Source organism: Hipposideros armiger, unplaced genomic scaffold, assembly GCF_001890085.2.
Source record: "Hipposideros armiger isolate ML-2016 unplaced genomic scaffold, ASM189008v1 scaffold_878, whole genome shotgun sequence".
In the NCBI taxonomy this organism is placed as follows: Eukaryota; Metazoa; Chordata; class Mammalia; order Chiroptera; family Hipposideridae; genus Hipposideros; species Hipposideros armiger.
In genome coordinates, this window is record NW_017732228.1 from 224213 (window position 1) to 236646 (window position 12434).

Genomic DNA, 12434 nt, shown 5'->3' on the forward strand with positions numbered 1-12434 from the left:
TGGAAAGTTAAGTGGAATGCTGATTTTTTTTTTTTTAAGATTTTATTGAGGATTGGGGAAGGGAGACATGGTTGGGGAACTGGGGGAGGGGATCAGCCAAGTTGTCCTTCAATCTTAGCTGTGGACCACGCAGCAAGCTCAGCTCCAAGTCCTGTTGTGCCGCTCAGCTCAAGGTGCCGAATTTGTCTTAATTGCGGGTGGGCATAGCCACCATCTTGGATAGGCAACCTTGTTGTTAGGAGCACGTGCTCTCAACAGCTGAGCCATCCTGCCACCTGTTGGCAGCTCAGCAGCAGCTCAGCTTGGGCGCAGCTCACTGGCCCATGTGGGAATAGAACCAGTGACCCTGTTGCTCAGAGCTCGCACTCTTGAGCAAGCTCTTAACCAACTGAGCCACTCGGCCGGCCCCCGGAATGCTGATTCTTAAGTGCAAAAAAAAAAAAAAAAATCAAATTCTGATTGATTTATTCATAATCTGATTCCTAGAAATACTGCTTTGTGGTTTATAAGCAACAGTGAAATCTGGCTTACTTCAATCATTTATATTATTTAGTAGTTCTAAAATTTAGAGGCAAGAAGTGGTATGGCCTCTGTTAAGAGTATTTTTAAGAGTATGACCCGACTTTCATACGTGTATGAAATGATATGATCCTTATTATCAGATATCCTTATGATAAAGATATGATCCTTATCAACAGATATGATCCTTAGGTAAAAACAGATTTATACAGTACGGGAAAGATTCTGAAAATGTTTATATTGAGATTCACATGATGGAATTTCCTAAAAGATAATGACATAAAAAATAAAATTTCCCAAATGTAACAGAATCTTTTTCTTTGCTAAAATTAAATATAAATGACTTAATTAGCAACACTCAATTACAGAATTAACATGCTACACATTGTTATGAAACGTGTGGCATGACAAATTTTAAGTTAACACATGCTAAGTGAGCACATGCATGGTTTTCAATCTGTTGCACTGTCACATTCATTGTCTTGTCCAATTTAATCATCATTACCAGTAGTAACTCCACTATCCAACAACACAGCAGGTACCTTGCCAGACGCCATGCAGCTAGGGCGTCCTGTTTCTCTAGTGCACACTCGGTCATTTCATGAGGATTCTGATCCAGGTTTCCATCACCTAAGTCCCAAGTCCTTCCCAAGGCACGAGGGAAAATTAAGGATGCAGGCGTTAAGTGCAATTAAGGTCCCCTCTTCCAGCAAGAGAGTCTATGACTGTCACAAACTACCAAAATTTTCTTACCTTACTATAATCTCCTCCTGTAGCTTCTTCCGCTTGGGGGGTCTTCCTCTTCTTTTTCCTGTTTTCCCAGGAACACTTGAGACATTTTTTTGTCCTTCACTTTCCCTAAGAAATAGTATATTAAATAGAAATGTTCTGCCATAGGATTGATATACAATAAGTATAGTTCTTCTAGCCACAAGGTTACTAAAAAGGACTAAATGCAGTAGTCACGGGAAGAGCAGGGTGACATCCTGTCTTCCATTACATAAGTCCCCGACTTACGAACGAGTTCCGTTCCGGGAGAACGTTCATAAGTTGGATTCGTTCGGTAAGTCCGACAAAGTGAGTCTTATACACCTTTGACACAAATATACAATGTAAAGCCAATGGTTGAACAATTCATGTTATAAGAACGAGTGACATCTACCATCTTTTTGCCTCGGTCCAATCTCTCAATTATTTTCGCTTTTGTTTCCATGGTTATTGCTTTGCGCTTCCTAGCAGTCCCCTCCACATGACCAATGCTTTTCCTCTTGCTTCTGGACATCCTGGGCTTTGACTGAGTACTGTACTACTGTACACTATCGCACTGTACAATAAGCACAGCAGCAGCACAACTGTAACAATGTCTGGCAGACACGTGAGCTACCATATTTCCCCATGTATAAGATGCACCCCTTTTTGGAAAATTTGGGGTCTAAAAACTGGGTATGTCTTATACAGTGGTTGTAGATTTTTTTACTTGCATTTCCCACTGAGGACGAGGCAATATATGAAGTCAGTGATTCGTCATCAGACACAGATGAGGACAAGCTAATGGTTGGGAGTTTTGACAGTGATGAGGAGTTGTATGAATTTCATGATGAATAAAACTTGAGTTCAATAACTTTACGCAATACATTTTTTTTTCTTCAAATTTTGGGCCCCCAAATTAAGGTGCGTCTTATACACAGGAGCGTCTTATACACGGGGAAATACGGTACTTCCATGATTTGTTCACATCTACGAAAGTTCATAATGCGAGGTCTGTTCGTATCTGTGAAAGTTCGCAACTTGAATGTTCGTAACTTGAGGACTTACTGTATTGGAATGTGGAATCAAGAAAAACTGACATTTGATAAAATTTAAGCCTGCGTAAAACCTAACACTTTCCTAAGAGTGAGCACTGCTCCCAGTAATAAAAAAATCGACATAGAACAAGACAGCCTTGTTCCGGGATGCTTGAAAAGGAGGGCTCCTCCTCACTTAGGGAACATGTGATGAGGCTTGTGTTTCTGGTCTTCGTTAAGGTCCTTCTGGTTCTGTACTGATGGAGCAGACCAACTCTAGGAGAAAATAGAGGAGTTCTAAAGAATTGAATATGAAAGAGGGAAAGGGCGGCAGTGAAATGACTGTACCGCTAAGGACCTACTGTGCAGAGCAGTCTATAGAAAGGCGAGTGGGGCTCCTCAGAGGAAAACCTCACAGCAAAACAGGAGCCTTCACCACTCTGCTAGCAGAGGCCACAGTTCAATTCCTTTTCACTTTTGTACAGAAGAACTCCTTGCTATCTGTCTCTTCATAGGTATGCTGTTATAGTGAAATTCTTCATGAGTAAAAAACATTTGTGCTGAGGAATTCTATAGATTTGTTTTAATGACATGTTTGTATAGTAGCTGTCATAGCCCTGATCTCAAAGAACGTACCTGCCCAAAGAGAGTTCTCTGCTGGATTTTCCTTGTACTGGGTCCTCCTTGTACATTCGAGTTCCATAGAAATACCAATACAGTGCCCCGGAATTGTCTTCACCTAACGGCTCTACGCGAAGACTGTCTGCATCCAGACCCTGGGTCCAAGAACAAGGAAAAGAGGTTTGGGGAAATGGGGAACAAAACAAAAGGGGAAAATTAACATGAGGATTCGAAATTTATACTCAGTATACCTCATATTTAAAAGTGCCCAAGTAGCACATGTAATTTTCAAACAGGGCATATGAAACACACAGAATGAGAAGTGGTACCTTCTTTGAAGAACGGGATACAGAAATATTTCAAATGTCTCCCAACCCCATCATTGTCCCCATTTCACCAAGAAAAGAGAACCCAAAAGGAACTTTTATGAACATACTATATATTTGGTTTTGACTTCTGGTTATTTTCTGTGTGCATCCATAAAAATAAAGAATGAAATCAAAGTAGAATCTGCCGTTAAGAAAGCTTTGTTGCACGTGATCCTCTAGTGTAGCTCCCTCATATCCTTCAGAACCCTCTTATTCCGGCTGAGATTCAGCAGTACAGCTCCCATCTGCCCCAGGGTCTGACCTGTACTGGCCTTCCCGCTGCTGTTAGAGCCCTTGAGTTCTCAGCAGACTGTGCACAATGATTTTTATACTGTGTCCATGAGTGAAGCTGAGCTGAGAATTCATCAACACATTTCATCATTTTGGACTGCAGGATTAGAAACTGACCTCTCTAGGAGTGAAAAGCAATAATAGCCCGACCCTCCCTCTCAGATAAGACTTTTAAAATAGGTAACAATAGAATAAGGGGAGGGAACAGGTAACTACACCTTCCTTCTCCACCATCTTTTTGGTAATGTGTATGTGTGGACAGCAGGGATGAACTTCACTTGCATATATGGGTTAAAGTCCTTGCAGTTTTCAATAATCATTTCAATTATGCTAAATAAAATTTCAGAGAAACAAATTCAGTTGCACTATGGCTGATGATAGAGAGAAAACGAGGTGACTCTGATTGTTCTCCTGTATCAGCTGGAACTTGGCACATGTAAAAAAGATAAAACCAAACTAGAAATGAAACCAGAATAACCAGTCGTATAAATGGATGGCTCAGACTCCCTGAGCTACAGAGGTCATCTTTTATATACATTGTTATCAACCAAGCGTCCCATGACTAGCAACATAAGCCAAACGCTGGCCTCTCAGCATCTTCACACAGTACATCCGGGGTTGTTGGCCTAATTCGCTCTAAGGAAAGGGCCTGCCAGGTAGGCACCTTGAGAAGATCGAAGACATCATCTGCATCAAGCCGATAATCACAAAGGCGGTGCAGGATTTCCACCCGGGTACGAAGAGGCAGGTCCTGGAAACTGGCTTCTCTCAGAGGGTTAGGTTTCCCTTCTTCCAGCTCCCAGCGGTAGTTTATGATGTCCTCTAGGTAGCTGTGGAATGTCTGAGGCCTAACCAAATGGCCCCAAACACAAAAATACATTAATATAAAATACAGAGGATGGGTGGGGTGGGGGAGAGAGAGCTGATGGTTTGATGTTGACAAGTCTTTAACAAAAACCACAAAATGAAAAAAAAACAATATTGGGAAAGATCTAAAAGCCCCTCACTAAAGCTTCACGTTGTAATACTATCTCCTTGGACTTTATATTGTCAAACCTCAAAGAGGATAAATATGTTAAAAGAGATCCTCACAGAATAGACTGTTTTACTTTAAAACAGAAAAAGCACATTCTGGGGAAATAAGGAAAAGTTTTACTAATCAATGGTATAGATTATGAGACCGAGGCAATAGTTTTACCTTTGCTCATGCAATTACACAGTTCGGATGGATAGTCACTTCAAAATTAGGTCCACAACTTAGATGGCAAACATAGAAGAGAATCAATGTCTAACTAGCCTAATTAATTTACATTTCAGGATAAGATGCAAAGGTGGAAAAAATTTTCCACAACACAAGAGTTCACTCCAATGTGCAACTATAATTTTATATTCTGTTATGCATAAACTTTAGGGCATATTACAAAATACTATATTCTAAATTTTAAGACAGTTTTTCTATAGGAAACTTTTATGACAGTTTGATGGCAACTTTAATTTTTTTTGGGGGGGGAGTTTGGCAATTCTACACTACATTTTGATTAAATACTTAAATGTGCCTTGTATATAATAAAGAGTTTGTTAGATGGTTATTCTGTTTCTCAATTATTAAACAATCTGGATAAATTTCACCTGTTTGATTTAAAAAATTTTTTTCTCCCTAAGCAAAGAGATCTACAGGAGTTATATGTCAATATAATTTTTTTTTTTAAAGATTTTATTGGGGAATTGGGGAAGGGGAACAGACATGTTGCTGTCCTTTTGTTCTTCAGTCTAGTTGTGGAGAACGTTGCTTCACTGGCCCATGTTGGTATTATCATTGTGCTCTTCCCAGATGAGGCAGATCGGTCTCCGGCCTCTGGACGGCCGCTCACAGCAGCTCTTGGCAGCTCATTCCGGCAGTCAGCCGCTCATGCTGGCTGCCGGCCACCCACGGTATCTTATGGCAGCCCGCTGCAGCCTCTCTGCAGCCTACGCCGTCGCCGGCGACTCACCGCAGCCCAGCTCCAGGTGGAGCTGTTGTTCACCATCTTAGCTGTAGAGGGCACAGTGTCACTGGCCCTCATGTGGGATCTGAACTTGGGCTCTGCTGCTCAGAGCTGGTGTCCCAAGCCAACTCTTAACCAATGCACCACTCGGCCGGCCCTGTCAATATAATTTTAAAAAGAGGCATTCTATATACGAGAACAAATTCAAAATGGATTAAAGGCTTAAATGTAAGACCCAAAACCATAAAACTCCTAGAAGAAAATATAGGGAGTAAATTTGCAGACATTACCCTGAATATTTTTATTGATATATTCCCTTGGGAAAGGGAAGTAAAAGGAAAATATAAACATACGGGATTACATCAAACTAAAAAGTTTTTTCACAGCAAAGGAAACCATCAATAAAACAAAAATAAGATATTTGTCAATGATACATCTAATAAGGGGTTAATATCCAAAATTTATAAAACACTCATTCAACTCAACACCAAAAAAAAAAACCCCAACCCAATTAAAAAATGAGCTGAGGATATGAAGAGACATTTCTCTAAAGAGGACATACAGATGGCCAACAGACATGAAAAAATGCTCAACCTCACTAATCATTAGAGAAATGCAAATAAAAACCACAATGAGATACCACCACACTCCGGTCAGAATGGCCATCATCAACAAATCAACAAACAAGTGCTGGCGAGGTTGTGGAAAAAGGGAACCCTCGTGCACTGTTGGTGGGATTGCAGATTGGTGCAGCCACTATGGACATCAGTATGGAGGTATCTAAAAAAACTGGAAACGGAACTACCTTATGACCCAGCAATTCTACTTTTAGGTATCTATCCAGAGAAATCCAAAATGCAATTCGAAAAAATATATGCACCCCTATGTTTATTGCAGCACTATTTATAATAGCCAAGAGTTGGAAACAACTGAAATGCCCACCAGTAGACGACTGGATTAAGAAACTGTGGGGCGGCCAGATAGCTCAGTTGGTTAGAGCACGAGCTCTGAGAAACAGGATTGCCGGTTTGATTCCCACATGGGTCAGTAAGCTATGCCCTTTACAGCTAAGATTGTGAACAACGGCTTGACCTGGAGCTGGGATGATATGAGTGGCCAGCATCCAGCGTGAGCAGCCGGCCAGTAGCCGGCGACCAATTGCCTCAGCGGATAGAGCGCAATGATCATAATACCAATATGGGCCAGTGAGTGGCGCCCTCCACAACTAGACTGGGAACAACGGCTTGGCTAGGAAGTGGATGGGGGGGATGGAGAGGGGGGCAAAAAAAAAAGAAACTGTGTGGTACATTTATACAATGGAGTATTACTCGGCCATAAAGATGAATGAAATCTTACCATTTGCAACGATATAGATGGACCTAGAGAACATTATGCTAAGTGAAATAAGTCAGTCGGAGAAAGACAAATACCATATGATCTCACTTATATGTGGAATCTAAAGAACTGAATAAAAGAGCAAAGTAAACAGAAATAGTCCCAGAGATATAGAGGAAAAACAGGGTTGCTAGATGGGCGATTGGTGGGGATGAGGGAGAAGGGGAAGGGATTAGATAGCATAAATTGGTAACTACAATATTGCCACGGGGATGTGACAGACAGTTTGGGGAATATAATCAATAATATTGTAAAGATTTGGTAGGGTATCTGATGGTCACTTGTCTTATTAGGGAAACCACTTCACGGATGGTGTAGAGGCTTGACCACTGCACTGTACACCTGAAGCTGAAGATGAATGACACTGTATGTCAACTATAATTTAATATATATATATAGTCACAGGATGTGGAGTATAGTATAGGGAATAGAGTCAATGGAATTATAATAGATACATACGATGTCAGAGGGGCAATAGATTGGGGGAGGGGTTATCACTTTGTGAGGGGTGAAATATCTAACTATTACATTGTTTCGTACACCTGAAACTAATAATAATTAAAAAAAAAAAGAGTCATGCTACCAAGTCGACTTGTAATCTATTGTTGTTATACAGGAAGAAAAAGTCAGAGGAAATATTCATGGATCAAAGATCAAAGGGTCTTAGACAAACAAGAAATTAAACATGTTGCTTTTTCAAAGAGAGAAGAAACTTTTATTTACTTCCTATTGATACCTCAACTGAGGAAAATGTGGGTGCTGTTAGTCTATCAAAATACAGCATAATAGCTCTAAATGTCGAGACCCTCGCAAGTCTGACTTGATCACAGCATTCCCATTCAAAGTATAAGCACTGCTTGAATCCTAATGGGTCTGCCCCAGCTACCTCTCTCCATGGCCTGTGAAGCTGGTGAGGCCCCTTCAGGAGGGAGGACATGGGCAAAGAGCAATTCAAACTGGTGGTAAAAAGCAGACAGTGCTTTTTTTGAATTTGAAATAAAACGGGGTGTTTTTTAAAAATTGTCTTTTAGTAGTGAGGAGTACGAAGATGACAATCTCTTTGGTAGTAAATCCCTTTATCTGCCACATACTTCCTAGAATTTCTAATGCACACCAAGTGCCCCAAGCAACAAGGCATGTTTTTCCTGCACTAAAATAAAATACAGAATCTATGACTGAGATTATCACTTAAATAGCAATGACCTACCTTGGCTGGAGGATGCAGCAACAGACAGGCTGGGCCAGGCCAAGAACTTTCTTACTCCAACTTGAGGCAAAGGAGCAGAAGTATACCAACCCAGCAAACGCTGTGTTTACAAACAGTGTTGTCTTTGTAGCTACAATCTGTCTCAAAGATTGCATGTTTGAGATTCCTTTCGAATAGCTTTATTAGCCTACCCAGTTTCAGTTACACCACTTTAATCGTTTTCTTAAGGCATTTCCATACCATCTTACCAAGAGATACTTGAGGGCTTACAATTGAAGATAGTTCATTTCCTGTATACAGATAAACCTTCTCATATAAATCTATATTGTTTTCTTTAAAATATCTGAAATTCAAGGGGGAAAAAATGGAGGGCAATCTGGCCAAAGGAATTTGAAACAAAAAGGCTTCAGGAAGGGAAAAATCAGGCTAAATGCTTCGTGCTCAGTGGTTCTCCATCTTCTACAGGACATAAAACTCTAAGAATCTAATTAAGACCATATACTCTTGCAGAAAAATGAGTGCACACATAATTTTGCAGGAATTTTCAATATTTGACACAGGAAGAGTGTAGTGGCACTATGCTGCTAAAAATGGATAAAATATGCTTTCAATTTCTCAGGCTGCAGTTCTAGAGTTTAGATCACCTGGAACATTCACTTATCCATCCACCTCAGTGCAATTCTCTCTCAGTGACTTAAATACCGCTCATCTTTCTGAAATTACTCAATTATAATGAAACGTTTCAATAGAATGTGGAAACAAAAAGGTCAAACCAACAAGTTCTGAGCACCACCAGGTTTACTTTCTTTTGTGTTCTAAAAAGTTCCAAATAAGCAGCTCTTAATTACCCACTTTCCTCTCATAACAGTTTGGGGGGCGGGGAGGGTGAGGCGGGGAGAGACGTGTGGACAGAGAGGGAGAATGAAGGAATGAATATGAGAATGAACCACCTTCCCACACTCCCAGAGTTAGCCATTTCTTAGAACCCCAGCAGAGAATTCCTCAGTTTGCTTCAGACAGAACATGCTTCTACTGGTGAGAACAATGTTGACAAGGATGGCATGACCCAAGTAAAGTATGTTAACGCAAGTCTCAGCTGGCTGGAGCTGGCAGAACTCTTGACTATGCAGGACAACACATTTTAGTATCTGCAGCCTATTTTAGAAGATCACAGATAAACAGAAGGCTCCTGAGTTCTTTGAGGTCGGTGTTAGTTCTGAGACATGAGAGGGGATCTATCTACGGTCTACTTGCAGGGGAGCATTAAGGCATGGCATCATGGGTAGCACAATGGAGACGAAATGAAAAAACAACATTCTCAGATTTGCTACAGCTATTTGTGAAGCAAATGAAAAAATTCACATACGCAGTTAAGCCACACTTAACGTTGAGTACTGGACTGAAATAAAGATTTCTGTTCCAGAAGAAGCAACAAATCAAAGGCTCTATAAGAACATCTGAGGGCCAGCCAAGTGGCGCGATGGTTAAGAACTGGATTGGGACGCCAGAGGGCTCTGGTTCGGATCCCACATTATGAGGGCCAGTGACACTGCCCTTTACAGCTAAGATGCTGAACAACAGCTCAATCTGGAGCTGGGCTGCTGTGAGTTGCCAGTAACGATGTAGGCTGCAGCCCCTGTGGCAGTGGGTTGCCATGGGCTACTGTGTGTAGAGAGCAGCCAGCGTGAACGGCCATACAGAAGTCGGCGACTCATCTGCCTCGCCCGGGAAGAACGCAATGATGGTGCCAACTTGGGCCAGTGAAGCAACATCCTCCACAACTAGACTGAAGAACAAAAGGAAAGCAACTTGTCTGTTCCCCTTCCCCCAATTCCCCAGCACTGTTCCCATCCCCGCAATTCCCCAATAAAAAAAAAAAAAAGAATATCTGAGGGCGGGCCGAGTGGCTCAGTTGGTTACAAGCTTGCTCAAGAGTGTGAGCTCTGAGCAACAGGGTCACCGGTTCGATTCCCACATAGGTCAGTGAGCTGCAACCAAGCTGAGCTGCCAGGATGGCTCAGCTGGTGAGAGCACGTGCTCCTAACAAGGTTGCCTGTTCGAGATGGTGGGCTACACCCACCTGCAACTAAAGACTGAACTCGGCACCTTGAGATGAGCTGCTGCCCAGGTGGCTCAGGGGATAGAGCATGTGCTCTTAACAACAAGGCTGCTGGTCCCACTCCCACGTGGGACGGTGGCTACATTCACCGCCACTAACTGAACACAGCACCTTGAGCTGAGCAGCGGGACTGGACTTGGAGCTGAGCTAGCTGGGCCCTCCACAGCTAAGATAGAAGGACGACTTGGCTGTTCCCCTCCCCCAATTCCCCAATAAAATCTTAAAAAAAAAAAAGAACATCTGATAACGTTTATTCTTCAATATCATAAAAAGACCTAGGCCAAAATAATTTAAATAAATCTCTTCTTTAGGGCTGTATAGTGGCTGCCATATCCAACATATCCTAAAATCAATATGAGAGGATAAGAAAAAAATCACAACTTCAAATTAAAGTAAAATATGACAAAGATACAAAATACATCTTTCAGCTGGGAAACATGGACATAATATAGATTTTACATGTGCATATGAATATTTACATAGGATAACAAAGAAAAGGTTTACAAGTCAACTGGGAATCAACATGCATGTTTAAAATGACAAAAGACTCTTTCTAAAACGAAAGCCAGATGGGTCCGTAAATAATATTTGTACGAATTGATGGAAATCTGAAATGTCAGATATAAGGTTTGAAGAGGTACAATAAGAATTCTGAATTACTTATGGATTTAAGGATGCATACTGCTAGTCTTAGAACCACTAAGACACACACACACTCTCTCTAAACCAACAGAGGAAATAAAGTGAAATACTTAACAAAAATAACCCAAAAGAAAGATGCTCAACATCATCGGTCATTGGGAAAAGCAAATTACCACAAGGACATGTCACTTCACACCCACCAAGATAGCTAAAAATAAAAAAGATAGTAAGTGCTGACCAGTATGTGGAAAAACTGGAACCCTCAGGCACTGCTGGTAGGAATTTAGAACGGTGCAGCCACTTTGGAAAAGTGTGGAAAGTTGCTCAAAAAGTTAAACACAGAATTACCATATGACCCAACCATTCCAATTCTATGTTTATACCCAAGAGAAATGAAAACATACATCCACATGAAAGTGCACAATGTTCATATGGAGAAGCCTAATTCTTAATTGCTAAAAGCTGAAACTGTGCAAATGTCCATGAACTGATGGGTAAAATGTCTATCTGCACAACAGAATCTTTTTCAGCCATAAAAAAAGAATGAAGTACATGGATGAATCTTGAAAACATTACTGTAAATGAAAGAAGCCACGCACAAAAAGGACAAATGTTGTATGATTCCATTTATAAGAGATACCCAGAAGAGTCCAAACTATAAACAGTGAGCGCATTAGTGGTGGCCTAGGATTGGAGACTGGAGGAAATGAAGAGTGACTGCTAAAGGGTATGAGGTGACTTTTGGGGTGATAAAAATGTTCTAGAATTAGATAGTGGTGATGACCATAATTTTGTGAATATACTAAAAAACAATGAATTGTACACTTGAAAAAAACAAAAACAAAAAACCCAGAGGAACAAGTGGAAAGCCAACCATATCAATAACTACACTACATGTAAACAAAATAAACATTCCAACCAAAAGGCAGAAACTGTCAGGCTGAGTGAAAAAAAGCAAGACCTTACTATAAGATATCATCTGTAAGATACAATTTAAATGTAAAAACACAAACAGTGAAAACATAGAAAATGATATACTGGGCAAAATGAGCATAAGAAAGGTGAATGGCTTGATTTAACACCAAAGCAGGCCTGAAGACAAAGAGACAATTCACCAGGAATACATAACAATGTAGGTATCCAGTAACGGGATAAAACTCAATGACCGGGATAAAACTCAATGAAACAAAAACTGACAGAACTAAAGGGAGAAACAGACAAATCCACAAGCACAGCCAAAGATTTTTAACATCTTTCTCATTAATTAATATACCAAGTAGACAAGAGTCAATGAGGACACAGGTCTTAAAAATACTACCATTCTGACATAATTGACATTTACAGAATTCTACACACAAAAACTGAAGAACATATAGATTTTTCAAATGCATATATATAACATGACCACCAAGATAAACCATATGTTGGGACATAAATTTTAGAGTATCTTACCTGAACATATAGAATTAAAAATCACTACATTAAAATATCAAGAAATTAAAT

The 12434-nt window shown here is 40.5% G+C and overlaps 1 protein-coding gene across 2 annotated transcripts in view; it reads right to left on the bottom strand.

The window, feature by feature from the left end:
- CECR2 (CECR2 histone acetyl-lysine reader) overlaps window positions 1–12434 on the bottom strand; it is a 79196-nt gene that overhangs the window by 44632 nt on the left and 22130 nt on the right. Inside the window, exons 2-5 of one of the 2 annotated variants that reach the window (XM_019629974.1) lie at window positions 4248–4431; window positions 2940–3079; window positions 1273–1377; window positions 1062–1163 (exon numbers count right to left, since the gene is read on the bottom strand). In XM_019629974.1, coding sequence (XP_019485519.1) covers window positions 1062–1163; window positions 1273–1377; window positions 2940–2995 — 263 coding nt within the window. In that variant the 5' untranslated portion in view covers window positions 2996–3079; window positions 4248–4431. The remainder of the gene's footprint in view (window positions 1–1061; window positions 1164–1272; window positions 1378–2939; window positions 3080–4247; window positions 4432–12434) is intronic. The other variant, XM_019629975.1, reaches the window with a different exon arrangement.